This window comes from Penicillium chrysogenum, assembly GCF_028827035.1.
Source record: "Penicillium chrysogenum strain IBT 35668 chromosome Unknown utg000002l_segment0_segment0, whole genome shotgun sequence".
Taxonomy (NCBI): Eukaryota; Fungi; Ascomycota; class Eurotiomycetes; order Eurotiales; family Aspergillaceae; genus Penicillium; species Penicillium chrysogenum.
Genome location: NW_026622750.1, coordinates 2,957,501 through 2,984,403, shown reverse-complemented (window position 1 = coordinate 2,984,403; position 26,903 = coordinate 2,957,501). Strand labels below are relative to the sequence as shown.

The following is a 26,903-nucleotide window of genomic DNA, read 5'->3' as shown; positions in this document are numbered from 1 at the left end:
AGCTCCAAAGTCTTTCGCTCAAAAGTTCTGGTCTAATATATCAACCCCTGGTGATGGAGGAAGGTGTGCCGGATATCCTCCATTCGCTTCGTTGATTCCGGACTTGGTAATGTCCGTTTCTTGCTTGTACCTATTCATTGCCTTGCCTTTTGGCATGGACTGTGCGAGTTTTGTCGAGACCCTCGCCCTCGCATTTACATATCGAGTATGTGACGGGCATGCATGAAGCTGTGACTTCGACCCTCTCTCCATGTTATTTAGGCATATTTTCAGATACTTAGACATCGCGACATATCAGTTGTATATCAAAACCGTGCTGCGGTATCCTATGTACGGCGGTGTATAGCCGCGAGTGCGCCATATGGCAAATACGATATGGCACAGTGGCGGCTGTATACTGCGGTATCCTATTCATCACAACATGCAAGGTGATCAACATTCAGTATAAATATCTTTTTATGTCACTTTAGAAGTGTGCAGAGCTATAAGTCATTCACTTATTGTATGCTTGGAGAGGAATATGTTCACTCGGATTTCCATCCCGCATAAAAAAACCGAATGAGATCTGATATAATTTAGCTGCTTCATAAAAAGTAAAACGAACAGCGAAGAAAACATACCGTGATTCGACTGTGCATTTGTGCATTGGCAAAACGAGAGATTCAAATGAGAACTTGAAATTGTTTGACAAATAGCTACTATTGCGTAGCAAGACCAGTGGAAGGCCGCCCTATCCGGACCCAACTCGCGCCTGGGGGCACTCCAAAGTAGGAACAGAAACCGGAGAGAATCAATTATATCATTGTAATACAGTACTACTGCAGGTCAGGGATCCTGGTACAAAAGTCTAGACGCAGAGAGAAGCTTGATTTAGTTATAGAATATCGCTATATCGTTACAATAATGAATAGCTAGCCGTAGTCATAGAACATAAATTCTGCGATGATGAGTCTATCATTGTCGATTCATGACTAATTGAAGTTCCTATCCGAGTTACGTCTCAAAGCCATGTTTGCTGCTACGCGACGGCCTTGCAGAAACAAGGTTTTTGCGTCTTCAAGACGAGGTGTTGGACATGATTGCATCGATATTGATGATTTTGGTCGACCAAAAGATTCTGGTTATAAAACCCCAAAGGTGGAGGACCACACGACATGTTCCACATCGCCTTTTACTAGTGCCCCGTCGCGTTGCATCCCATCCGCTATTTGCGCTCAGGTGGTGTATTTCAGCCGTTCACATAACCGAGAACCGGAAAGAGACCGGAGGAATGCATGATAAACAGTCTGATCAACAGGCTGCGTTCTCTTCTATACGTACTGTTTCGTGCTCCTTGCCGTCGTTAGCTGAGGGCCAAATCTTTCTAAGGATTTCTAACAAATCAGCAGTCGTCCAATAGGACAAGCGACCATGTGGCATCTGGAGAAGGCGTCTCAGCACGTTGACCAAGTTCAATCATTGGGGAAATGGCGCAGTTAGCAATCGTCTTATATGTTCGATGTCTTCAGCGCAGGGATTATTGCTGGTCTGGTTTCTCTCAATGAAACATGACTCTGTGAAGCAAGTTAATGATGCACTCAATTAAGTACCCTACTCAGACGAATTGTGTTTCCTTGTCTAAATTAACAACCTCACTATTGGTTCGCATTTGCTCTCAGCGTTCGAAAAAGAGGTTTGTCCATAAATTCCCTCGGCTAGTTATGACGAGCAAAATCGAGTTGGCAATTGATTGAAGCGTTCTGATTTGGGAACCTCAGGAACTTGAAGGTCACACGAGCCACGCCTGTTCGACAGGTGTATCACGGGAAGGGTGTCCAAAGGTATTTAAATTCATCCTTTCTTTGATAGCCTAAGATTGTATCCTCAGGTATTCTTTACATCAATTGATTTCGTAGCTTCTTGCTCATGGAGTATCAAGCTCTCCATTCGGTTTCCCAGTTGTATCCGAAATCGCTCGATCACAGAACCTGTATCTCATCGCGGATGTCCTCGGTAACATCCTCCCATTGCCCGTCCATATCCTCCAGCGTGTCGACAACTACAATGTCGAACTTATGGCCAGCCCAGACTCCCTCGGCCAGATATCCTCCCCCCGCAATGCTAGTTGAACTATCGGACGACCAGCAAATACGCATCAAAACTATGTGGCCAAGAGTGATTCCGGATGGCAACTTGTCCTTGAAGACATATTGGCTTGTAGTCAAGTTCCTCAGGACTCGGATTTTGGGGTCGACAGATTCTTCCATGGCCGTGAGAGTCGCTGCCTCCTCTTCTTCTTCGTAAGACCATAGTTCAAACTCCTCCTCAACGACATCGTAGCGGAGAGGCTTGGATGTTGCATCGCTCTCTGCGGAAATCAAGTGGAGGTTGTCTTGTTGAATCGTGGCAGGGAGATGGTCTGGATTTAAGTAATCCCCAATACAGATGAGCCGAGTGCCAGCCCACTCGTGTTCAATCAGGCCACACAGTATGTTGGCCCATGACGAAAAAAAGCAACTCTGATAACTTTCCACCAAATAACTGGGTTGTGTACTCGCGTTTGCGTGGGCAAGCCATCTGCCAGTATTGGCCCATTGTTTCTTCAAAGGAAGGGATAGGACAGAATTCCTGTACCGTGGGAGTGGGGGCTATTAACAAACTATAGCGAAGTTGAATGCTCGGGAGATGCCAATACCAGATGCAACGGAAAGACGTTACTCTTGTGAATTCGATGAACTTGTAATATGGCCTGTCTGGCGTGGCGCTTGACCTTTATATGTTGGTCTTGTGGGAGGATATGTGGGGGAATATCACGGATAGAAGATCAGGAAGGGTAGGACTGGAAGCATGGTAGATGTGGCGACCAATCCAGTCCCGGAATATCTGGTGCAAGGCAGCAGACCCTGGGAGCTAGTTTACTTCCAAGACATCGGACACATTTTGCGGGGCCGTCGACCAGCTATCAGCTCTGCGTAAATATCCATTAAACTCGGTGTTTGTAAAGACTTCAAAACGGTGTACTCTGGAAGTATCATAGCTCCAGCAAATCGTACGTAGCTTGTAAGACTATCCATCATCACTATCAAGGATTGATCATGTTCCTGTCGGCGGTTCTATCTGTGCTAGGAACACACGCCTTGGCCCTGGGGGTTCTCTCGCCCCCGAAAGCCTGTGAAATTTTCTAACCGTAATGAAGCGGCCCCTAGGAGCTCGTACTTGAGCCCAGGAACCAGCTTTCATATTACACCGGGAAATATAGGCCCTTGCCATCTATCGGCGACTAGGGGTCATCCGCTTTTCAGCCCGATATCCACCTATCTTGATCCATAAGGAGAATTACTCACATAGTAAGGGTTCGGGTAAACAACTACCGCTTCCCAGGAACCTAAACCGTTCCTGGATTTCCCCCGATACTTCATACCACGCGTGAGCCAACGTCATCCTTCGCCTGGGGTTCGAATATATATAAGATAGAAAAGGTTTCTCTTTCATCACTCAGCTTTCCATCCAAATCCCCACCAGGCCAACTCCACACGAGATAAATCGTACTCCCGCTCCTCTTCAACCCAGTATTCAATGTGAGTATGCCCATCCCCACTATTTACCACACGACTTGGTCAATGGGTTAATACTAGCGTAACGGATAGATGGTTCTACTCGATCTTCCTCGTGAAATTATGCTTTGCATAGCAGACAGCCTAGATCAAGCGAGAGATTTGCTTTCGCTGGCTTGTCTCAATCAAGCAACGAATCCTCTTTTTGTCGACTATCTATACAGGTTCAACGTCCGACGCCAACGCAGCTCTGCCTTATTTCGGGGAGTTCGCCGAGGCAAATCGGAATTTGTGGAAATGATGTTGCGCGACTACCAAGCGGACGCCAACACCATAGACGGTAGATCTCGCACACCAATCTTCTATGCAGTCCGTACTAAGAACGAGACAATTATTCGCACGCTACTTATCGATGAGAGAGCGGACATCAATTGGCAAGATCGACGCAGGCAGACTCCACTGATATATGCCATTGAAAGGAATCTTCTGCCTACTGCATCATTTTTACTGGATTTTGATCCACGTCTGAATATAACGGATGTCAAGAACCGATCTGCTATTTGGTATGCCATCGCGTTCTGCGATAAGGACCTGGTGCGAGTCCTTTTGGAACGGGGCAGCGATATACGAACACCAGACTACAAAGGATTTTCGCCATTCAGCCTTGCTATTGCCAAGAAGATCCCGAGAATTACCGGGCTGTTACTCCTCCATTCAGATCCCAACTCAAGAAAGACCCTACTGGAGGATGTCACTGTCAGAAACCGTCTGCTCCGCCAAGCCGTACAGGCAAGCCTTCATGATGTCATCGCGCTACTCGTTGCTCATGGCGCAGATCCCAATTCTAGAAATAGAGATGGTCAGAGACTGTTGCATCAAGCCACGAAAAACGGTGACAGGGACGTAGTCCAACAATTGCTCGCCTACGAAGAGATTTCCATCAATGCAACGGACAGACAGTCCTGCACTGCTCTCCACATCGCAGCAGAGTATGGATGCACGTCGGTAGCCAAGTGTCTGCTGGCCAAGTGCGGTATAGATATCAACGCAAGAGACCGTTACGGTCGCACCGCATTCCACATCGCAGCAGAGTATGACAATAAGTCGATCACAGGGCTTCTTTTTGCCTATGGTGCTGTGGATATCAATGCCCCAGATGCTAATGGAGCAACAGCACTCTGCTTAGCTGCGGCTGCAAAACACACACCTATAGCCCTACAGATTCTTGCAGAAGATCATGTTGACGTCAACATGGTCGATCAAATTGGGAGGACAGCTCTTCACCATGCGGCGAGCACAGGAAACATACCGATCGCATGTGTCCTTCTCGCCAAGGAGGATCTAGATCCCAACATTCGCGACGACCAGGGATGGCCCCCTCTCACCTACGCTGCTTTTAATGGTGATTTACGCATGGTTGAACTCTTCCTCGCAAGGGGAGACATACAGGTGAACGTGCAACAGGCCCCTCCACTGTTCCATGCTGCCAAAGAGGGTCATGTGGAAGTTGTACGCCGATTGCTTCAATTTGATACCATCGACGTCAATCAGCAATTTTGGAACAGCTCGCCTCTCTGTGTTGCCTCCGAAATGGGCCACCCGGAAGTTACAAGGCTACTGCTTGAGCACACAACACCCCCCGACACCAATCTCAAAACTTATATGGGAGACACTGCACTTTCCTTGGCCGCTTACCATGGCCATTTGGCTATCATCAATCTCTTGCTGGAAGGAAATGGGCTCGATGTTGCCGCTACCGATAAATTCGGGGACACGGCGCTATGCAAAGCAGCTCGGAATGGACACGAACAGGTTGTCAAGCGTCTTTACAGGGACACTCGTGCAAAATGTGCTAGCGATGTGAAAAGGGCCATTGAAGCAGCTTCCAACTGTAGAATTGCGCTCTACCTTGAAGGTCACTTGAATGAAGAGGGCAACTTTTGCACTTGGCCTTGAACCAGAGGTGGGATGTGATTGTTTTGTTGGATTTATTTTTTGATCATCCGTGGCTCCAACAAATTACGTAGTTCACGCACATCTCCCTTCAATATAGCTACAAGCTTCACGATATTTCCATCGCTTCGTTCTGATAGTTCGCTTGTACTAAAATCACCCACCATTGTGCAGACTCGTGTCAAATATTCTGCTCGTTTTACGCTATTAGTACGTCAGGGTTGTTGCACGGGTGGTGACAGGTGAAGGGTAGAATCGCACGGCACACTGTACTTTTATTCTATGATTTTTAGAGTGGAAATTGTAGGCACTATCAGGTAATCTAACATGGAGTCGCTCACAGACGAAGTGATCAGAACAAGAAGGACTGCAGGCAGTATTTGTAACTTGCAAGTGGTTATGGAAGGGCCTTGAGCAAATCATTTGTTCCGGCTCAATCTTGCTGAACTCTTTATAAATTCTAAAAATCTATTAGCCCCCAGAATCGAATGAATGGCCATCAGCAAAATGTATGAGATTCTGGAAGCCCCATCATTGCTAGAAACATTCGGCAAACGTCGCCTCAACTCCTCAGCGCGCCAATAGTCATAATTTGATATAACCGGACAAAGGTTCACAACTTATATGCGGTGTAAAAGCATATAATAATAGCAGGCCCGACTGTAGGGCACCACTGATGTACAGACTCCAAACCATGGCTGGAACTTCGATATCGGACCAGTTATGTTGTTCATCAGGCTTGATACTCACACTAAAAAGCGATCGAAGGAAAAGATAAGCCTTATTTTATTGTTTTTCTAGCCACCCTCCTTTTTTAAATACCGAATCTATAACCTTGAATTTGAATTCGGGTTGCCAACCCTCAGTAACTTGATACATCGTTGAATATTAAAAACCCTACCTAGTGGACGCAAAAGAATACTCATATAAACTGATGATATCCATCGACTATGCAATCGGCTATTCCACACTGGCCCATTCTACCATATGTGAGTAGTGTACATTTTGAACACTTGCTATATAAAGCGGACGATCCCAGCATATATAGAAATCCCCATCTTTCCGCTTCCCTAGCGACCAAATAAGCCTCTGGTATCTCTTTATATGGCCTTTTTGTAGCCTTCTCGGGGTACCTACAATCACTATGGCAATTCCTCCTCGCTCCATGACTGTCATTGATGGTGAATTTCAACACCTAAAAGGCATTAGAGAGATATGCTTTGATGAAGACGTCATGGCGTTTCTTCACGATGCACAGGCAACGCTCAAATACCAAGGGATATACAACCAACGAGGACCTTCCAAAAGGTCTCTCATTCACTATGCTGCAATGGGTGACTGTGCCGAGCTCCTTCTTTATCTCCTCCAAGACGGAACAGCAAAGGATGACCTCGACCAGAACAAGCGGACGCCGCTCTCCTGGGCCGCGCAATACAGTGCATTGCGTGCGGTGAAGATTTTGCTGGACAATGGGGCGGAGATCAATTCCATGGACGATATGTATACAACACCGTTGTCGTGGCTGGTACAAGCGGGTAGGGGCCCGAATCGAGCAGCCACAATAAATTACCTGAGAAGCAATGGTGCGACGAGGAGAGGTGCAACGCGGGCTTCGATCAAAAGGAAGATCATCCAAGTCTTTCCCTCGGGTTTGTTATAGTAGAACTTTAGCTTCTTGCCTTCTGGGTTAAGAAAATGGAGCATCTCTTGTTTACGACTATATATGGGCTGCTCTATATGCTCTCTGAAGGTTTGCCTACTGGTTGACAAGCAATTGATCCAGTGCGTATATTCATTATAGTCCTCCTGGATCCGCCTCTTACTTCGAATCCATTGAACACGAACGCATTGCAACAAGAAGAGGTGAGCAAACGGAGAGCGACTTCTATTCTATTCTGTCATGGCGCGAAGAAGATGAAGAATGCTAAGAAGCGCCGATTAAGTGATGGGATGAGAGCGCAGTGCTTTTTGAATGAACTGGCAAAGACTGCACTGCGGTGCCCATAAAGGCACGCTACCGTATCCTGGCTCGAGAAGAACCCTTTTCCACATGAAATGCAATGGAACGTCACCGGGATTTGTCTGATGTACAAAAGAATAGCACCCACCTCAGGCTGCCTAATCAAACCCGTCGAGTTGTTAAGGACAAGGCTCTTTGTGGTTGGTTCATTCGCATTGAGCGTTACTTTACTTTACTGTAAAGATCGTTATGCATCGATTAAGTGATACCGCTCCAACCTATTTGTTAAAGATGCCAGCAATACCATGGACATGCGTGCTCGTGAGTAAGAAAGCAATATCTGTCCTTCGGAAACAGTAGACCTCTACCGTGGTTAGAATATCAAGAAGTGCATATTTTCAATGCCATCTCTATACAGTAACTCGTTCGAAGCGCATGGGAGAAGTATCGTGTGTTTACTTGGTTAATGCCAAGAGTTATGGAGAATCTACAGAATCCCTACCATTGTGGTTCAGCTAGAAGATTAGACTAGCTCTAAAGCTGCATACTACCCTACCTCAGAGATATGTGGCATAGTCACTAGTAGGCGGAGCCAGCACTAGGACATTATGACATCCTATTTATTACGTAACAACCTGACTTGCTTTTACAGCCTCAATAGAATAGACAATCAATGTGTCGTCTTATCCTGCTCCCAAACATCGCTCAGGCCCTTTGCCATACTAAACAAAATTTCCAAGACCTAGTACTAGTTGAAACGGTCAAGGATATGGCCAGTACAAATAATCATGAACTCAAAGCCTTCTAGTAGACAGTTCGGGGTTGAATATACCAGCCCCGCTACATTCCAAAACCTCATGGACTACGTCGTTGATGGCATGGTGATTGCGGCCCTGGTCTCAGCCCTGTTCTCCATCTTCGGGTTTGACCTTGTAATCTACCCAAAGTGGCTACAAGAGAACTGCGCGGCTCGGTTTTACTACGGATGCTTTCAAGTCGTCGTGAGCATGATCGTGCTATCACTAGGGGGCTGGATTGCCAGCCGCGTCCACGGTTTTCAAACATCCTTCGAGTTTTTTGACAGGAGCCACATTCCATATTACAAGGTTATGTATTATGGATCCGTTGGCCAAGCCGCTTTCGGATCTCTAGTGATCATTATGTCCCTCGTGCGTTTTGGCGTATGCGGCTTACGGGGTCACTAGCAGAGAACACGGACCGAGCTACAAAACAGTCAAAGAGGCAGTTCCAACAGCCTACTATAGTAGGGTTGTGACGAACGAGGCAGCAAGTATTAGGAATAAAAACAACAGCAATTTTTCATGATGATTTTCAAGGAATGAGGGAGGTGGAGGCCAAGAAAAATTAGAGAGGTGCGACGCGGAGGGTCATGAGAAGGAAAGGACTTTACTGCATAGTTGCTGAGATGGTTTAGATGTTGGATTTTCTAATTGGAATCAAAGCATGTTCATACCTTGGAGCAGTATTCTGAGTGGCTTGATGTAAAACACAGGTGATGGCTGACGATGTGCTCTGCATAAATATCCATCAACCTCGGTTGGCACGTAGGCACCAAAAGCCAACCATAGAAACGTGCTAGCTGCCCAAAGGTGACATAGCCCCAGGAAATCGTACGTAACTTGTACACTCTCCATTCCCACTCTCACAAAATCAGTTACGCTCCCCGTTGGCAGCTCTATCGGCCCCGAGAACGCATGTCTTGGCCCTGGGAGCGAGAGAGCTCCCAGAAACTTTAGTGCGGTTTCTGGGAGCATATAAGCAGCTTCTAGGAGTCAAATAGACCCCAGGAAACCCGACATAGCTTCTGGGGCCTTTTACCCCCACTTCGAGGAGCGAAAGCCATGTTCCTGTTGACAGCTTCATCAACTCCTGGAACCTCAGGTGCGGTTCCTGGGGCTATGGCTAAGCCTTCTGGGAGTGGTCGAATGTCTCAGGTTTGTGCGCAGGTCTGGTGAGGGTGCCTTGTGAGCGCTTTCCGCGACCCCAGAAGGCAAGAATTGACTCTAGGATCCAGAAGTATGGTCCTAGGAGTGCAACAGCTCCCAGAACTAACCAATGTGTTCCCAGAGCCAGTCTGTATCCAGTCAGGCACGTAGAGCCAAGATCCCAGGAGGAGATCTTCATTTTCCTGGAGATTGGTAAAAGCCCCAGGAGTTAAATTGTATTTCCCAGGTATAGTCAGCTCCTAGAAATGCTTTTGAGTTTCCCAGGTTCGACATATTGATTCCCAGAGTCAACCTAACCAGTATAGGAGTTTGCCAGAGTCCCTCGCCGGCCCGAGGTTTTTTTTCTTCTGTCAACAATCTCCGTCTTGACGTGACACGCACCACTGAGATAAATCCATGTGTACAGTTCTTTGGCCACCACCGTTAGGTATGAACAAAAAGAACTATTATCTACCCGCGCGGTTTCGATCTAAGTCATATAAAATATTAAGCGAAACTGCCAACAGCTTTTGAGGGTGCATTGGCATCTAGTACTTGCAAAGATGAAAAGGTCGCGTGGTTTTGGTGCTCTGCGAGTTTGAACGTTCAGAACTTCCTTTCTATCATTTCTAAGCTTACTCCAAGATCTAAATCACGGCTATGCTCTCTGTTGCTGATCCCAATGCCGATTGCCTGGCCAAATGGAATGACGTGTGATTGATTGGCAGTCGCTTCACCAATATCTATTCCCGTCACACCGCTGTAAACTAAAATCACCTCCGAGTGGAAATCAGTCGTGCTGACCGGCGGGGCGGTGCAGACGTAGAAGGGCCTGGTGGTAGATGGGCCCCTACTAGCCTAGCCGAGCGACGGGGGCCATTCTCCACGCTCTGCTCAACTGATCTCCCTTGGGGTCCCACTGACCGCTGACGCGGCTGGCTCTGACTCAGGTCATTTGGTGATGAATTCCTGATAGTGGCAAGTTCTCTCTCGGGAGATGATTCACTTGCCGTGTGCATATGATGTGCCTCAGCATCCGACGATTGGACTCGTAGTGGGCGAACCAAAGCGTCTAAAGGCCCTTCGTTTCGACTGTATTGATCAGCACCTCGGGCATTGGATAATTAGAATCAGCCATACTTACCACACACAGCATGACGTCCCAAAACCTGTACTTCGTTTTTCCAGCCACTCTTCCGCGCAGGCCAGGGGGAAAGCGCCTTGCACTGACAGCGCAAGATCACACTCTCATTTGCAAGATCTTCATCCTCGGCAAGACAAAATACACAGTGGATGTCGTCGACCTGGTCGCTCAGGGTGAGATCCTTGAGCGTCAGATCTTGGACGCCAGCCCAGATGTTAGCGACCGATGTCAGGATAGCTGGTTGAGCCGGCGAAACATGCCATGGAACACTGTTCGTCCGCAGCATTGTGGAAGTCACAAATGGATTGAATGGTTGCACTGGCTCGGGGTTGGTTGACAGCGGCACCGGTGGGTCTTGTCTGAGCCCGTGAGGTGACCTGTCGGTGTTGCCTGATGCAGGGCGACTCCTGGAGACTGACGACATCTGACGCTGGCCCGGATGCGCAATGGATGGAGCGGCAACTCTAAAGCCATGCGGCACTCGCGCCTGGTTGCGGATGGCTGCTTCATACCACCGCTGGCCAACTTGGTCGGCCTGCCGTTGACGGTGCCATCTCGCGCAGAGGAAGACTCTAGCAATATCACATAGCTTTGACTGCAAAGTTGACAAGTCAAACGGCTCTCTGGCGAGAGTGGTCAACCTTTCATGGCCGATCTTGGTGTCTTGAAATTTGACAGAGTTTTTGCACGGCTCGCCTTTTTTCGTCATCCCGCAACAGGACACAGGACCACCGTGAGGGATCCCGCAGACAGAAAATGGGTTCCAAGGAAGTACAGAAGACATTGAGCTGATGACAAAGGCAGAAAATGATTCGAATGGGTATTGATGTTGCACAATCTCCGCAGCGTTCCCTCGCCAGCTTTATATGCCATCGTCATGGGATCTATACTTACATCGCGTCATGGCTGCTGACGTGGAACTTCTCCCTTGAAACAGTTAAAACGTCGAAGAATACACTGCGACGCAGTATCTACCGCTATACCGCTGATCAATGGGCGCAAGAAGGATGTCTCATTCTGGTTCACTCTTTGGATTCAGTGGGCTGTGCATTTGGACCATGCATTCGCGGAATGGCATAGCTGGCAAACTGCGAGTCGCCTAGATGCATTTCGAAGAGCGTGTTGGTTCATGAGCTTCAAGACCGAAGGCTCTGGATACGACATGTGGTATGTTCGCCCTTAAAGTGGGTCCCCTAGGCTCTATTGCTACACTGCTATATGAATTATTTGCCGGTTTCTCGGATCTTGAGGCCCAGTTGTAAGGGGATAGTCGCGTATACATCCCAGTGAACCCAGATGCGATGTGAGTCCCGCATATCGTATCTCCACTCATTGTGTATGCCTCGCGCATATCCCGACAAATGTGGCTAGAGCTCCCAGGAAATAATAACCGCTTTTCAGGAACAAAATGAGGAGTGCTGGGAACTAGCTAAGTCACACCTCTTCTGCGCGGGCATGTACTGGCGAAAGAGCAAGATGAAAAGCCTACTATATACTTTCGGAAGCTTATATATATTGTGCCCTCCCTACATGGTAGCAGATACCGGCTCACAATCTATGTCTTCTCCAGCTGTTTACATACAAACCTCGTAATTGAAACGGGACACTTTTGCATTTACTTTCATCATGTCATGGACTCCTCTCCCTCTTCAAGGGGTATTGAGTCAAGTATTGGGCGATCCCTTGCACCGTGAGCGGTACATATGGGTAGGATATGACGGGAATCACTGTCAAAACACTGTGCCGCTTGGCTCCCGGATAAATGGAGTATTGTGCTTTCAGCTGCTCCAGAGCCCTCCGTTAGTGTATCCACTAGCGCAGGAAATTTCCTCAGCTGCAAAGCAGTTACTTTGCTTAGAGTGCAGACGCCATCGCTGTCGATCAAAAGTGTGGGCCACCCGATTTTTGCGTCAGTTGGATCAAGCCAAAGATGTGACGGTTCACTCGGAACCTCATGATTCCGCTCTACTGGTACACCAATGGCCAACCAGCATGTCCCACAATGTCGCCACAGCCGTTTGCCCCAATGAGTCTTTCTCAAAGCCCGAAGAGGCCGCCTGGCGAAGAAGCCAAACTAGCGACGTACCCCTAGGTTGGCCCGAGCCGTGAAGATCGAGGATCCGGACGTTCTCCAGACGACAAGCGGCTTCAATTGTGCAGTTGTTACATGCATCCAGTACAATCGATGGGATTCACGAATAACGAAATTTTGTTACTCGTCCACGCAGTGTGGTCCGTCAAGTGCCCTCACGAATGAGTTTCGCACGGAATGGCCACCCGAAGGCTCTTTGTTCTCACACGACCGACCCGACAGGTTGTAGAACTAAAAAGAGATTAGTTTCAGTCTGCTTTGTGAATGTTTGCGGTAGTGAATCGCAAACTGATAGAGGCCCCATTGTCACTTTTATGATCTGTCATTCTCGTGTGGGGACGCCTCTGGGGATGGGGCGGCTGATCGGCGTGTGTGTTCCAATTCAGAAGCGGCGGCAGGTACATGTATGTCTGGGGAGGGTACTGAGAAGAGCATATTTGAATTCGTGAAGCTCTCGCTTAAGCCTTTGAAATCTCGAAGAGCAAATTTTCCCCATATCTCACTGTCAACGTGCTCGTGGTGCATGGAAAAAGGACGGCAGTTTTGAAATGGTTGGGATCTAGGAAACAATAATAATATCCAGACCCCTATTCACAACAATGATATGATAACACTCATCAAACGTTTTTAGTGCAGTCACTAAGAAGAAGAATTGGTACCCTAGAAGAGTTAAGTGAAATCTACTTTTGGTGGGTCCGTATCACAATGCGAGATTGGCGGTTACCAACGTCAGTTGGTACCAATATTACGCTCAAACGCAGTATATCTGCATTTCTTTGTTTCAAGTGTTCTGAGTCATTAACGTCACGGTAAAGTTTCAACGAGCTCTACTTGATGCCTATCATTCAATGCGTCAGAAGTACACTTGCAAACTACCTTCCATAGGTTCGGTAACGATTTTTCAACCTTTACTCTTTCGCCCCTTTTCGTATATCGTTGGATGATTCGTGAGCAGCCGGTGAGATCGAGCATCAACAGTTGAGCTAACTGTTCACTGGCCTTTCAAAAGTGCGGTCGATCCTAGGTGAGGAAGCACTGGTAGAAATAACAGCAGCCTCGCGTGAATTGTCAGCTATAAATGCCCCTCGAGCGTAATTTCTGATCCAATTTATCTTGATGACCAAAATGGACCATCCCACTTCGCCTTCCCCCATTGATCGGCCGGCCAAGAGACAGTGCCGAGTATCCCAAGCTCCAGAAGATGAACCCAAGTTGGAAAACCAACCACAGCAAGTCACAAACGGCACAACCATCGAACCCAAGGTCGGTCATATCCCCCACGGCAGGGAATGAAAAACCCCCACTAATACTGAATAGATCCCAGTGAGAACACGCGGTACCCTTACGGCGGAGTTCATGAAAGTAGTAAACCTCAATGACTCCCTCGCTACACCAGTTCTTGAATTGCTTGACTTGTACTTTTGTCTATGGCAATGCTACGTCGTCAAATCGGCCGAGAAAATACGACTCGAGGAGGAGCAGCGGCAGCTTCAAGCGTCAAATGACTTGCTAGCAAGCGATAGCGATATTCTTCTACAGCTCTGCATTGTGCAAGCTTCAGTATTGTGGGAACGCAAGCGAGCGGTTCAGGCTCTTTGTAATGGTGTTGTTTCAGCGTTGGAAGCGAGCGATCTTCAAGCCTACTCCGCCGAGGAGCCTGAGCCTTGATAAAGTCTCCATGTGGTAGAGGGTTCATGGGCAGGAAGAATGGCACTTAGATTTTCCGCTATCTATTTGCGTTGTCCCTAAGGATAGATAAGGCCTATACTGCTAGTGAACATTCCTTGGGTTGGTGACGGGTGCCAACGGCGCACGCTGTTGATACATTCAACGCATTCGATAACTTAGCATATGGCTATAAATTCCCCGAGTTTGTCCTGATTCTTTGTAATAAGGGAGGAATAAAATAACTTCTCGGCCTCCACCTTTCCATCCCTCCCAGCCCACGTTAAATCTTTATACACTTCCGTATTTTCGTCTTATAACAGAAATGAACGAACTGAACAACAATGGTCTGTACCCGTTGCCTTGATAATATCTTGCGCTAACATTACTAGACTACGATTTGGATCTCGACCTTCACGCTATCTGGCATGAATCTTCTGGCATACCGACACCGCCTCCCTGTCTCGCTACTGATCTCAATGATCTGTGGCAGGATTCTTTGGCAACGACGACCCTGCAGAATACGAAACTCAAGGGTCTTCCTTTATCGAATGCCTTTTCTACCCCAATCTCGACAGTCTGTCCGGGTTTAAGTGGACAGGTCCAGATCCTCTGACCAACTCTACTCGGGCTAGCGACATTTTCCTCCACACGTCAGCGCTCCTTTTCCCTAAAGAGGTGCACTGGATAGAATTTCGATTTGTGCGATTTGACCGGGTATCTGATGAGACTATAGGAGAGGATCTGTTCTTCCTGCCACGGATTGAAACGGCACTGGGAAATCTCTATCGGATACGTAGACAGCTACTAGACACAATCACCTGGCATGCTGTCCGTGCAACAGGGACTAGCTTCCGACTGTCCCTTTGGCCTCGTAGGGAATCTCTACCGTATTCGAGTCTCTCGACACATTCTCTGTTGACTAGGCTCCCCCGACGCTATCCCTGGACCCACGGTTTTTTGTACATATTATATCGAGTAATTAAGGGTGAGGTTGATTTGAATCAAGCGGGATTGTTCGTATAGTCATTTCAGTAAAGACCACGATAATGAATAATGACTATTTGGTGCCCTTCTTGTTAAAAGCCTCGGGAATATATAACCTGCTTTGCATGCGGTGTAATTTCCCTTGCACTGCGTCGCCGCTTGTAGTATTTCTTGTAGTATTTCTATGTTGCCAATATAGGACAGGGCAACCCGAAACAGGCAATTCCTTACTCTTCTCTTGCGACGTCCGTCAGCCCTGCCAAATTGGCACTGTAGGGGTAGTTCCAGTCATCGAGTAGGCTAATCAGCCGTTCCCGAGATGATTCCAGTGCCTGCTCAAAAAAGCGCAGTCGAGCTAGCTGCTTGTCGTGGCAAAGCCGAAGTCCGTCTCTCTCTTTTCTCAGGTGCATACCAGCCTCCTTCAAGTTCTGATTGCTCTGCTCTAGCTTCTGGCCATCGAAATGCTTGGACACACACGACTCCCATAGACGTCGATACAGTCCAACAAGTCGAGCTGCTGGAAATGCAAATTTGGGATCGTCGCGTTCGAGGTCTGCTAGCACCTTCAAGATGGGTTGAAATGGCTCGGTCGCCAAAGTATGTCTTGTTACTTCTTCGTGTTGCGAAGGGGAGGGCTACGATGCTCAGCCAAAGAATTCGAAGCCGAAGGGTCCCACTTACCAATGGAGGGACATGATCTGAAGGTTCTAGATTATGGTCCTTATCATTAAGGATTGGCAATTCATTGGGCTGCTGTTCTCCTTGCTTTTCCTGGTCTGGCGAGCTGTTTGGGGAGTCCATTTTGTCCACAGGAGAAAGTCAAGGATCTGGATAGTACTGTTTCCAACTAGCCTTGGTATCTCTTATAGAATATGCAGACGCAGACGGCTATGGACTGAGATTTACGATCCCCACATCAGTCAATCAACGCAGTCAGCTTCTGAATAGAATTTGCTTTTATTTTCAGCGGGCGCTTGGTAGTAAGTTTGAGAGGAGGAATGTCAACGGGTTGGCCGGGAAAACTGATCAAGCCTGACGATGTTGAGGGCCAGATATGAACGCCCATTGACGTGAGAGACATCTCAACTAGACGCCTCTTCCACTTTCGTTGGAAGCCTCAGAAACCCGGCAAACAGCATTGCAGAACTTAGAGTCGCCAAAAAAAAGGTATTCCGGATAGTAACGAAGAGAAAAATAGAAAAGAAAAAAAAAATTTATCTTCGAAGGTTGGTGGTCATCACTCAAATTGAGCGTTGACAACGTTTGGCCAAGCTTCAACGGGTTGATGGGTCATCCTACCGTGACCTCGCTTTCTGCAGTCTAGGCGGACAGACCCACAGCTCAACACAAACCAACACAACACTAAAGCGAGGCCAGAAACAAAGGTCCATGATTCCTAGGGATGGAATTGTAGGAGCTTTTCGGTGATCCAACGTTGAGTCGCCAACATATGAGGTGACTAGGACAAGAAATATGTTCCTGTCATTGCGGATTGAATATCTCCCACAAAGCCTCAATTTAAGAGGGACGTGAAGGATTCAACAGTCAGCCAACGTTGCTTGACCGACTCAGCATCCCTTTCTCTCAGCACCACTCTTACTCGCCTCTCGCTGGGCATCTAAAGGCATCAAGAATGTCGCTGCAAATAGTTGCGGTAAAAGAAGACGTGGGTTTCAACAGGCCTCGATTAAGAAATGTGTCCTTCAACACTTCCAACCAGGTCGGTGAGTGACAGAAGCCGAGAAGCCTATAAATACGTCCTCTACCCCTGCAATTGCTCTACTATTTATTCACTTGATTCTGCAAAGTCGAGCAGGCTTGTTGTGTCTGACGCACTCGATAAGTTCCCCCTTTGATCGAGTACTGGAATTTATACCGTACTGACATTTATAGTATACATCGTGGACTAGCAAACCAGACAGTTCCTGTACTGTAAGAGACGTGGTTCCAAGCAGATTCACTGCCCCATTTACGCCAGCCGATCGGAGATACGAGATTTGGATTAGCTGGTCAAGGCGTCTATGCGAAGACGTCTCTGCTATAGCGAGCTGATCTACTGTCGCGGCTCTGGTTGACCACAAATTTGAAGTGCAACTGCTCGCACTGTACTGTAGGTATATGGGCCCACAAATCCTTGAAACTGCACTGACCCGAAAGACGCGGGACAGCCAGGTCCGTAGACGTTCGAACACGATGCACCAGGGCAAGGGCCACAGCTTCTTGTGGTCTCTTCATCCCTGGTGTTGACCATCAAAACATGTGAGTTATGGAATTCCACGCTGACCTACTGGCTAGTAATTGACAGTGAACCTTTGGGAGCTCACCAGAGTGGCCCTGATCACCCTGCACTACCGTCAGTGCTCCACGCAAAGCCATGGCTTACACGCGATTCCTAGCCCCGTCGCTTCGAACAATGCAGCATGTCCTAGGTGGAAGATCGCAAACCAAGGTAGCGAGTCAACAACAGGGTCGGCCATCCACGTGCGAACTTCGTTGCATAGAACCTTGAGACCCATTTCCATGCTAAGGTGAGTGAGATCTAACGCCTACAGCTGCGCTGTGTCTGATTATCCGCGCCAAGCCTTATTCCCGTAACCACGAACACCACTGACATCTTCACACTATTGTAGGGGCACCCCATCATCGACGGTGAAATATACTGTGGCGAGTGGCCTATTCCGCCAGATCGAAGATAAGACCAAGGTGGCGGCCGACGAGCGTGCTCCATCGCGTCTTCCGCCCTCGTCCCCACCGCCTTCGCACTATTGTGGAGTCCTGAACCTCTGGCATCGCGACACATTCATCCACCATGGAAGTGCAATGTTTATCGCAAGTGGGTTCGTAACGCGCGTTTACTGTCTCAACGAATTGTCTGGTGTACCCCAGGGCGGCTTTTTTGAAGCGAGTGCAGATTGCGATGAGCTTGAATGCGACGTGGCATGGCTGGTGACTGCATTGCAGAGAGTTGTAAGTGATCTAGTTGTGAAGCCGATATGATCATTGCGCAAACTGATTGTCCCGTCTCAAGCGCACTTTGGGATTTCCATGAACAGGTACGCTACGACAACTCGTCCAACTAGATCAATCCTTGCTGACTCGGATCGTACAGCAGGAGAACGCCTTCATTTCTGTCACTCGAGTCGAATGCCACGCGAACAAATATCTTGTCTGCTCGAGCTCCCCTATACAAATACGACCGCATGCTCTCTGTCTCTTCCACATGACTACTATCGACGATGGGTCACCAGAAGGTTCGTATCGCGTACCTCGGCCTCTTTCTCCCTATTGATTCTGTGTATCAGGTCATTGTTCGATTTGTCTACATGATACAACTCCAGAACTCTGATTAGCCTATACCACTACCCGAATCATACCTGTGGCTAAGCATGCAACCTTTCAAATACCTTCAAGTGGCGTAGGCTGCTGGTATTGAATGCGTGATCCTCGTTGTCTTCGGATAACATTCGGTGTCTTTCCAGGCCTGGAAATCCAAAAGACATAGGAATGCTGATGCTCTGTCTTGCTTCCTGGCAGATGAGCGTACCTCCGCAGACAATCAGGCTGTTAGCACAAGTCCACCTGCAAGGTGAAGGAGACGCAAAGTCTTCTCATTCTTAGCCTACAATTTGACATTGGTCATCTCAGGTACAAACCGAGAGGGTAAGACCGGGGCACAGGCAAGCCAATGAGAGCTCACCACCCGATAATCATCTCGGGCATACAAGAAGCTGCATCATGAGGGCTGTCAAAAGAGTTGTGGTGTACCCGGTTGGTTCTTATGCGCACGTATCCTTTATCCGTTCATATCGTCTCCTAGCATATCACGCACTTGTCAGGAAATCCGGATTCCCTACATCCCCTATTTCGACGGTTTTTTTGAGAATAAATCATATATTCGTCGAGCCCACCGCGCTGCGGAGGACGCGTGGGCATGTTACTGTTCGGCCAGGCAGCCACTGTAAAGACTTTGGTATCCGAAACAATATCGAATCAGAATGTTTATGGGACCTCTTGGACTAGCCCTTAGATCCTGGAGCAAATTTTCCACCGTCAATCAACGCTCATGTGATGGTTGCTTTTGGAAACATGGCCGGATTATCTACTACGACTACGAGCGAACTAGCACTCCTGCGGGGATATCACCCAACGGAAATTCGTTTCAGACGGCACTGCTAGAACCCAATCGGGTTTCAATCGGGTTTCAACCGTGTTCTCTTATCAGCAGAACATGGTTGATTGCATTAACTTGGGACACCACTTCCCAAAAGGCAATTGTCGTCACTTCGATCCGGGAGATTGGTTGAAATATGATCCGTCGTTGCCGAGGCATAGTAGGAGCCGACCGGGTATTCTTGATTGCTTGCTTGTCCAAAGCTCTCAGCAACGTGGTTGTCTCTGTGGTAAAATTACTTTGATTCTTGCGCTCTCTGGGATATAAGAGCTGAAATAGAGTAAGGTCAAGTGACTTACAATCGCCGCCTGAAGTGATGACTTTGACTTCGCAAGGCACAAAGCCTACCGCATGGCTGATTTTACTCAAGTCAATCGTTTGGCACCTCATCACATGCTTCTACACGTGGGTCTTGGGCGTATTGCTTGGTCATAGTCGAACCAGTGGATCTACTATCCCTATCGGATTGAGGCTGTATGCCAACTTCACCGAGTGATCATTACGAAATAGAATCTATAGTGATTGATACATTTATCATGTGGGTGAGATGGCAAGAAATCCTCCGTAATACGTCCGTGAGACATTGATAGACCTCGCCACGGGCTATGAGGCCCATGGATTCGCACTGAATTACTTTCCCCCTGCCTATGGGCGGGCGGGCGGTTGACCGTAGCCCCGTGGCATTTAATGGGCCCATAGGTTGCTTACTAATAAGCACTTCGGTCGCTGAAATTTCATAATTTTATAATGTTTAGCCACGCACGCATATGTCCTATAGTACTACGTATTCAGGTTATTTGAGTAGAAAGGTATACAATGGATGTGTTCAGCTATAACAAATCCTAGTAAAAGCAATGGACTATTGAGTCTAAGTGAATGAAAGTGTGATCCGAAATGCATAGAAATTGTGATGCGTCTGCATTGCGTGTAAATATATATATGACTATAAAACATGCTGAACCTACAAAACCACTCACAATATAATGCCTACCAGTCGCATCAGTAAATTTATTATAAACACGACATATTAGTTATACTACATACTAGGATTCACCTTTATTATGATCAATTACCTGCTATACTAGTGGTTATTGGGGGTAGGTGACAAGTGATAGATTTCCAAAAGTTGAACCCCCTACTCAGGAAACTTACATAATCTGAGGGTGGCATGGACCGATGGCAAGGTCTAGACGTTGACCACCATTTTCACCGCCCGACCATTCACCACCACGCTCATCAACACTCACATCAACACTCACATCAACACTCACATCAACACTCACATCAACACTCACATCAACACTCACATCAACACTCACATCAACACTCACATCAACACTCACATCAACACTCACATCAACACTCACATCAACACTCACATCAACACTCACATCAACACTCACATCAACACTCACATCAACACTCACATCAACACTCACATCAACACTCACATCAACACTACAAGCATTCCAAGACAACACTCACATCAACACTCACATCAACACTCACATCAACACTCACATCAACACTCACATCAACACTCACATCAACACTCATGGCTCACCACAACAACATCTCACATCAACACTCACATCAACACTCACATCAACACTCACATCAACACTCACATCAACACTACAAGCATTCCAAGACAACACTCTTCTCTGTTTGCATACATCTGGATGAAAGATGCCAATTTCTATTGTAGCGAGGAAGCTATTGGATCACAAGCTACCAAGGGAAAGGAATGTGAAATACGTCATTTGATACTGAAGACGCTTCAGTTGTTAGTTTATGATTTTGGTTATTGAATTGGCAAAGATCTAACTAGGGCCCCTTCTATGTATCCAATGATGACCCTTCGGAACAATGAACACACGATGAAGATGTTGCGCAGGTCTTTGCTTCTCCGAATACTCTTGGAACACTCGAATACTGGTCCCTAGCACCACGAAGAGGTGCCTGCACGGGCTAGAGGCTCTTGTTGTCGCAGATGCCCCTGCGGAGACTCTTGTTGTCGCAGATGTCCCAGCGAGGCGCTTTGTTGACGCAGGGCCTAGGCTGCGGAGAACTTGGTAACGCAGCGGTCTCCTGCAGAGAACTTGGTAACGCAGCGGTCTCCTGCAGAGAACTTGGTAATGCAGCGGTCTTCTGCAGAGAACTTGTTAACGCAGCGGTCTCCTGCGGGTCTCACTTGTCATCACAGCGTCCCCCTGCGGAGTTCACTTGGTAACGCAGCGCCCCCCCTGCGAGGTAGTCTTGTTTTCGCAGCACCCCCCTGCGAGGCATATTGATGACGCAGACCTATCCTGTGAAGCACCTTTTTACACTCGCGGGGCTCGTGGCAGCGAGGGAGCGCAAGTCTTACATCACTGGGCTCGTGGCAGCGACAGCCGTGGTCACGGAAGCTCTCAAGCCCGCAGGCAAGAGAGGGACACCATGACACATCGGAGTGTGAGGACCGAAGTCCTGATTTTTTTTGGGCTGGGAATCCGGCTCCTTTTACATTTTTTCGGCTACGTCTCTACCAAGGAACCAGTTGCGCAGATGGTAGCGAGAATCACTGTCTGAGTGCATGGAAACGAGCGTGCGGACATCCTAGCGAAGCTCGCAGCAAGCACATGTGGGCCCGCCGAAGCGGCCATCCTCCTTTCCGGCTGCCGCACTAAGCTCCGCGAACTCGCTGCAGAGCGGTGGAAGGAGGAGTGGGCGTCAAACAACAGTGGTGCTCACCTCCGCGCACTTTTCCCTGAACCGACGAAAGCGATCTTCGCGATACATGAGTCTCTGAGACGCGCAGCCAGCTCAGTGCTGGTGCAGATGCAGACTGGTAAGATTGGTCTCCCCGCTTACCTCGCTGCCCTGCCGCAGTGGAGGGAACAGGCCCTGGAAAATAACCCACTACGCGACCCATCGCGTTGCACATGTGACCAAGGCACCATGAACACACAGCACATCCTCTTCTCTTGCCCCCATTTCACAGAACTCCGTCACCGAATTCTTGGTCTTGACCGAGGGGGCCACGACCCGTGGAAAGAATGGCTCTCAAAGCCAACATTAGCTGTCAAAGCAGTCAACTTTCTGATGCAAACTAAGCTCCTCGGCCAATTTAGGAGCCTGTCGACCACCTACCGAGCCACTAACAAAGTAGACTCGTGACCCTGGGATTATAGATCCTCTCGCTTGCCCCATTTCGGGTCCCCAGAACTACAGTGAGTACCCCCCTGCGTCACTGGATCACCTTCACGGCTTGCCGTGCGAGTTGCTGGATAGTACGGGCCTCGGTCCCGCAGGGATGAAAGCGATCAACTGAAGACGGTTTGGTCACTACGTGTAATTTGGTGGACCCAAACCAGCTGAACCGAGGGAATTCTACCTGATCATTGGCAAATGGACGCCTTCGAAGCTCCCATATCCTTGATATTGGTGCGAGCCTGCTTAAGCTTGGGATAGGGATCGACACTCAAAATTCCCTTCTGTGTTGGTGAGATCGCAAAAATGGCTCACGTGTTGACTGGAATTTGGTCACTCTTTCGTCGTAAGTTTCCGCCCTATGGACTTATCATTCCTTAGTTTCATACGATCTAACGCTATTCCGTGAAACCGTGTTCGGCGATGAAATAAATGAGAGTCGCCGTAAAGCATATGATAAGCAGGGAGTTGTTCAAAAAAGCTTGAACTTCCGACTGTCGTTAATACCATCCCTGCTTCCTGAGAGATCAGGATTATGGAATTGGTCGTTCGGAAAGGAGAGGCCGTCAATTGTATCCCCTTCGTAAAGAGATGATGGGTAGGCATCCGAGAATAGAGATAACTGGGACATTGTTAATTCAATGTTCCTTCGTACTGCGTAGATCTAGAAGATAGATAGGACTTAGAGGGTTGGGTGAGACCTACTTTGTACAAAAAAGTCCACCTGTGCTAACAAACAGATTCAATGTTCCCTTCAAATTAGGCCTACTCTCTCTATCAATGTAATGTATCACATTAAGACCCGTTTATTATAGGGATCCTCTCCTGATTGGTTCAATTTCGAGGGCTGGTCGAGGGCGGCCCTCGAATGAGCCCTCGAATTATGCGGGCCGCCCTCAAATCGGAGATCGGCCCTCGTTTTTTCGCTTGAGTCAAATGCCCCGAACCTAGTGTGAAATCAACTAGAGTTCTTTCAAATTTTAAGCGTCAAAGTCATACTCATCCCTTATAAAGCCATAGAGCCCTTTCATTATATAGAACAATAGTAAGAAGCCTAATATCTATTAGTATTAATATAATGAACCTACTAAGAGGGGAACGTCAAGAATTAATATGGTGGTTGTTAAGATGTAGTTTATGCATCACCTGTCTACATGATGAATATATATTTCTTGATACTGAGACTACAGAATTATACATTTCTATAACAATAAACTACCACTACATCTCAACATATGACAATTCTGTAATTATACTATCACCTGCTATGGTTCATCAAAATAGAAGTGAATTCCCTCGAATTTCTAAGCGCATGTATGAAAATTAAACCTACTATTAAAACAAAAACACTGTTCAAAAACGGTAATCTATGAGGGTGGACCAGCAGAATTATAGAGCTCAGTTAGGAAAGGTCGCAAAATTTTATGTAAATGAGGGCGGGCGAGGGCGGGCTCTTACCTGCCCTCAGCCCTCGCGGGTAGGGCGGAGAGCGGGCGATGCTCGCCCTCAAATTGTTTTTGGCGAGGTCTATATTCGCGTCCCCCGTTTTTATATAATCAAACGGAGCCCGGGATTACACGGCTAAGTTCGCGCTTACCCTTACATCAGTCAGGTCGAGTCGAGACCAGTTCGGCACATTGCTCCGGCGTTGCAACATCTGTCTACGTCAGTACCAAAGACGAAAAGGTGAGATGAGATGTGAGCAGAAAGCGTCGATATGGATTAACCCGTTTGAACGCCTCTCGTTCTGTCCCCAACTCAACAGCAAAGACTAAACCGCAGCCCAACTCTGTGAATGTGGTATTAGGATCCTAACTGCTTCCCTCCCAAATGCAAATGTGGAAATAATCGCTCCAACCCCGAAGAGAGTAATTGACCCTACGAAAAAAGAATATGCGTAGTATACCTGTATCACGTCACATGCCATTTTATTATCAAATAAGATTTTCGCACCAGAAATCGAAGGCGAGGCCCAGGTCGAGGTGATGTCCGTCGGATTCAGATCCAACACTGGCATAGTCATTGCCGACGCAGTCCAGAGGCATCTGGCAATTGTATATGGGCGATGACATGGGCTCGTCGAAGAACATATTGGTGTAATCGGAGTTGGTGATCATCATTCCCATGTCGTCGAAGGAGCCGAATCTACCGCTCGGACACTGCTGCCCGCCTTGTAGAGCTAGCGGTTTGACTATGCCCTGCATGGGCAGACCTTTGTGCATAAATTGAGGATTGCTGGCCATGGGCTCCTGCTTGACGGGAGCAGTGATCTTTGGGTAGGCTGGCGGCGTGGGCGGCAGGGTCTGCGTCTGCGAGAAAGCGTCCGAAAAGAATCCACTACGAGCCACGGGGCTCTGGGAGCTTTCGGCCCCATCAGAATATTCCTGGCGCCAAATGCTCTTACGACACAGCTCCTGCTGTATGGTGTCGGGGCTATCCTCGAAACGCTCACCCTTGGTGCGGTCGAGGGCCCCGAGACGAGTAAGGATGTCGTGAGTGAGCGGGTGGCCGTTGGGCTCGGTCTTCAAACACTCGCCGGGCCAGCCTTCGCCCTCGGTGGTGCGTCTGTAGAGTTCCCGAAGGCCGTGCACCAGCCAGATTTGTTGTTGCTGGATCATCTCAACGTATCTAGGAACGGCGGGAGTCAGCTTATGCCTCAGGGTAAGATTTAGATTGTCAACAGTGCCAGCTCACCCCTTGGGGTACACTTTATTGTGGGCTATCTTTCGCTCCCCGAATACGCAGACTGAAGTATCTGCACGGCAGCGCGAGCACGGGCTTGCTCCGTCACACTTGTTCGGTCAGTTTATGGGACGATGCGCCAGCCGCAGTGCCACGTACCTTGGATTTTCTCAGGCGACAACGATCGCAGGCCTTGCAGGCACGCTTGCGAACATTGTGCGAGCGCAAGTGGTTCGATCCTGATGTTGATTGTCGTGCTGCCATAGTATGTGTCACAAGGTACCGGTGGAGAGGAGGAGGAGGAGGAGGAGGAGGAGAGGACAAAGGGTAGAAGAACAGACAGAGCAAAGTAATAGCAGGTACTTTCCAAAGCAAGCTATGCTTCCAGATCCGGAGGGCGCCCAGATAAATGACGTCAGTCACAACGATCTAATGATGTCGCGACTAAGAGGACGAGTTTTGCCAGTTTGAGCGAAAATTATAAATTGCGTTTGGATCTGGACATGGCTTGCTTCTGTGCTATATAGATTCTGCTATTGAAAGACCGGGATCTCAAACACATCAGCAAAAGTAGAAGGTAGTGCGCGTGGCACCGCGTCATATCATGGTTGAACGTGACTGAATTCCCCTGGGGATTTAAAGCCACGATCCTCTCGACGATTCATCAGCGCTGGGAACGTACATCTTGGCCCTGGGAGCTCTCTTGTTCCCGAGGGGTTTGGTCCAGCTTGTCAGGGATATACATGGAGCATGCAGCAAGAATGGAGATGATCTGCGGGACCCACATGGTGCATATGGGTTCTCCTGAATGAAGCCTGTCTCTTTTGCTTCCTCGCGCTATCCAGGGTGGACTGGTGTTTTTCCAATTGCTGGTTATTCACCCGGAAGATGCTGTCCTCATATGCGTAAATGTGAGGCTCTCGCAACTAGAGTGAAGATCCCAGGGGTAGGTCTCAGTTTCCTAGAATAGGAAAAGAGTGGCTGCTGTGGGGATGCGCGTCTCATGAAATTGCTTTTGAGGTTACCATTTTTTATTTGTTGATTTCCAGAGTCAAATTAACAAGCGAGAGAATTTGTCGACACTCTCCTGCGAACCCGCCAGTTGTGTTCTCTGCCAACAAGGTCCGTCGCCGCGCTCAAGGCTGAAACCACAGTCCTCATTTACTTGGTTACCGCCGTGATGCACCACGCTACTCGAACTTTCCACTATCTAGACTCGGTTTCGAGCTAAGACATATTCGAAATCAAGTGAAACTGCCAATAGCTTTAGGGGTGCATTGACATCTAGCACTTGCAAAGACGGAACGGGTCGCGTGGTGCTCTGTGGAGTTTATCTATCACGGAATTTATTCTCTTACTGGCTGCTAAGATTGCTCCAAAAATCTATACCGCAGCTGTGTTCTCTGTTGCTGATCCCAATGCCGAGTGTTTTGTCACATGGAATCACGTGTGTTTGACAGTCGCTTCGCTAATTTCAAGTCCAGTTCTGTCATACCTCCCCTGTAAACTGTGTTCACCTACGCTGAGTGGATTTGTTCATGAAGACCGGCGAAGCGGTGTAGAGGTAGAAAGGTATTG

The 26,903-nt window shown here is 48.1% G+C and overlaps 5 protein-coding genes across 5 annotated transcripts; 2 read left to right on the top strand and 3 right to left on the bottom strand.

The window, feature by feature from the left end:
- Nucleotides 1-1,958: 1,958 nt before the first annotated feature.
- On the bottom strand, nucleotides 1,959-2,574 carry N7489_004641 (uncharacterized protein; the record flags this gene model as incomplete). The annotated part of the gene is made up of 2 exons (XM_056710393.1): nucleotides 1,959-2,398; nucleotides 2,514-2,574. The coding sequence occupies 2 exons, from the start codon at nucleotides 2,572-2,574 to the stop codon at nucleotides 1,959-1,961; spliced, it is 501 nt and encodes a 166-aa protein (XP_056568814.1).
- Nucleotides 2,575-3,830: 1,256 nt separating this feature from the next.
- Nucleotides 3,831-5,489, top strand: N7489_004640 (ankyrin repeat domain-containing protein; the record flags this gene model as incomplete). Its single annotated transcript, XM_056710392.1, has 1 exon — nucleotides 3,831-5,489. The coding sequence occupies one exon, from the start codon at nucleotides 3,831-3,833 to the stop codon at nucleotides 5,487-5,489; it is 1,659 nt and encodes a 552-aa protein (XP_056568813.1).
- A 1,141-nt stretch (nucleotides 5,490-6,630) lies between these two features.
- N7489_004639 (ankyrin repeat domain-containing protein) lies at nucleotides 6,631-7,146 on the top strand (the record flags this gene model as incomplete). The annotated part of the gene is made up of 1 exon (XM_056710391.1): nucleotides 6,631-7,146. The coding sequence occupies one exon, from the start codon at nucleotides 6,631-6,633 to the stop codon at nucleotides 7,144-7,146; it is 516 nt and encodes a 171-aa protein (XP_056568812.1).
- Nucleotides 7,147-9,369: 2,223 nt separating this feature from the next.
- N7489_004638 (uncharacterized protein) lies at nucleotides 9,370-11,245 on the bottom strand (the record flags this gene model as incomplete). The annotated part of the gene is made up of 3 exons (XM_056710390.1): nucleotides 9,370-9,541; nucleotides 10,197-10,484; nucleotides 10,533-11,245. The coding sequence occupies 3 exons, from the start codon at nucleotides 11,243-11,245 to the stop codon at nucleotides 9,370-9,372; spliced, it is 1,173 nt and encodes a 390-aa protein (XP_056568811.1).
- Nucleotides 11,246-24,577: 13,332 nt separating this feature from the next.
- N7489_004637 (Zn(II)2Cys6 transcription factor domain-containing protein) lies at nucleotides 24,578-25,589 on the bottom strand (the record flags this gene model as incomplete). The annotated part of the gene is made up of 3 exons (XM_056710389.1): nucleotides 24,578-25,271; nucleotides 25,338-25,435; nucleotides 25,485-25,589. The coding sequence occupies 3 exons, from the start codon at nucleotides 25,587-25,589 to the stop codon at nucleotides 24,578-24,580; spliced, it is 897 nt and encodes a 298-aa protein (XP_056568810.1).
- Nucleotides 25,590-26,903: the final 1,314 nt, after the last annotated feature.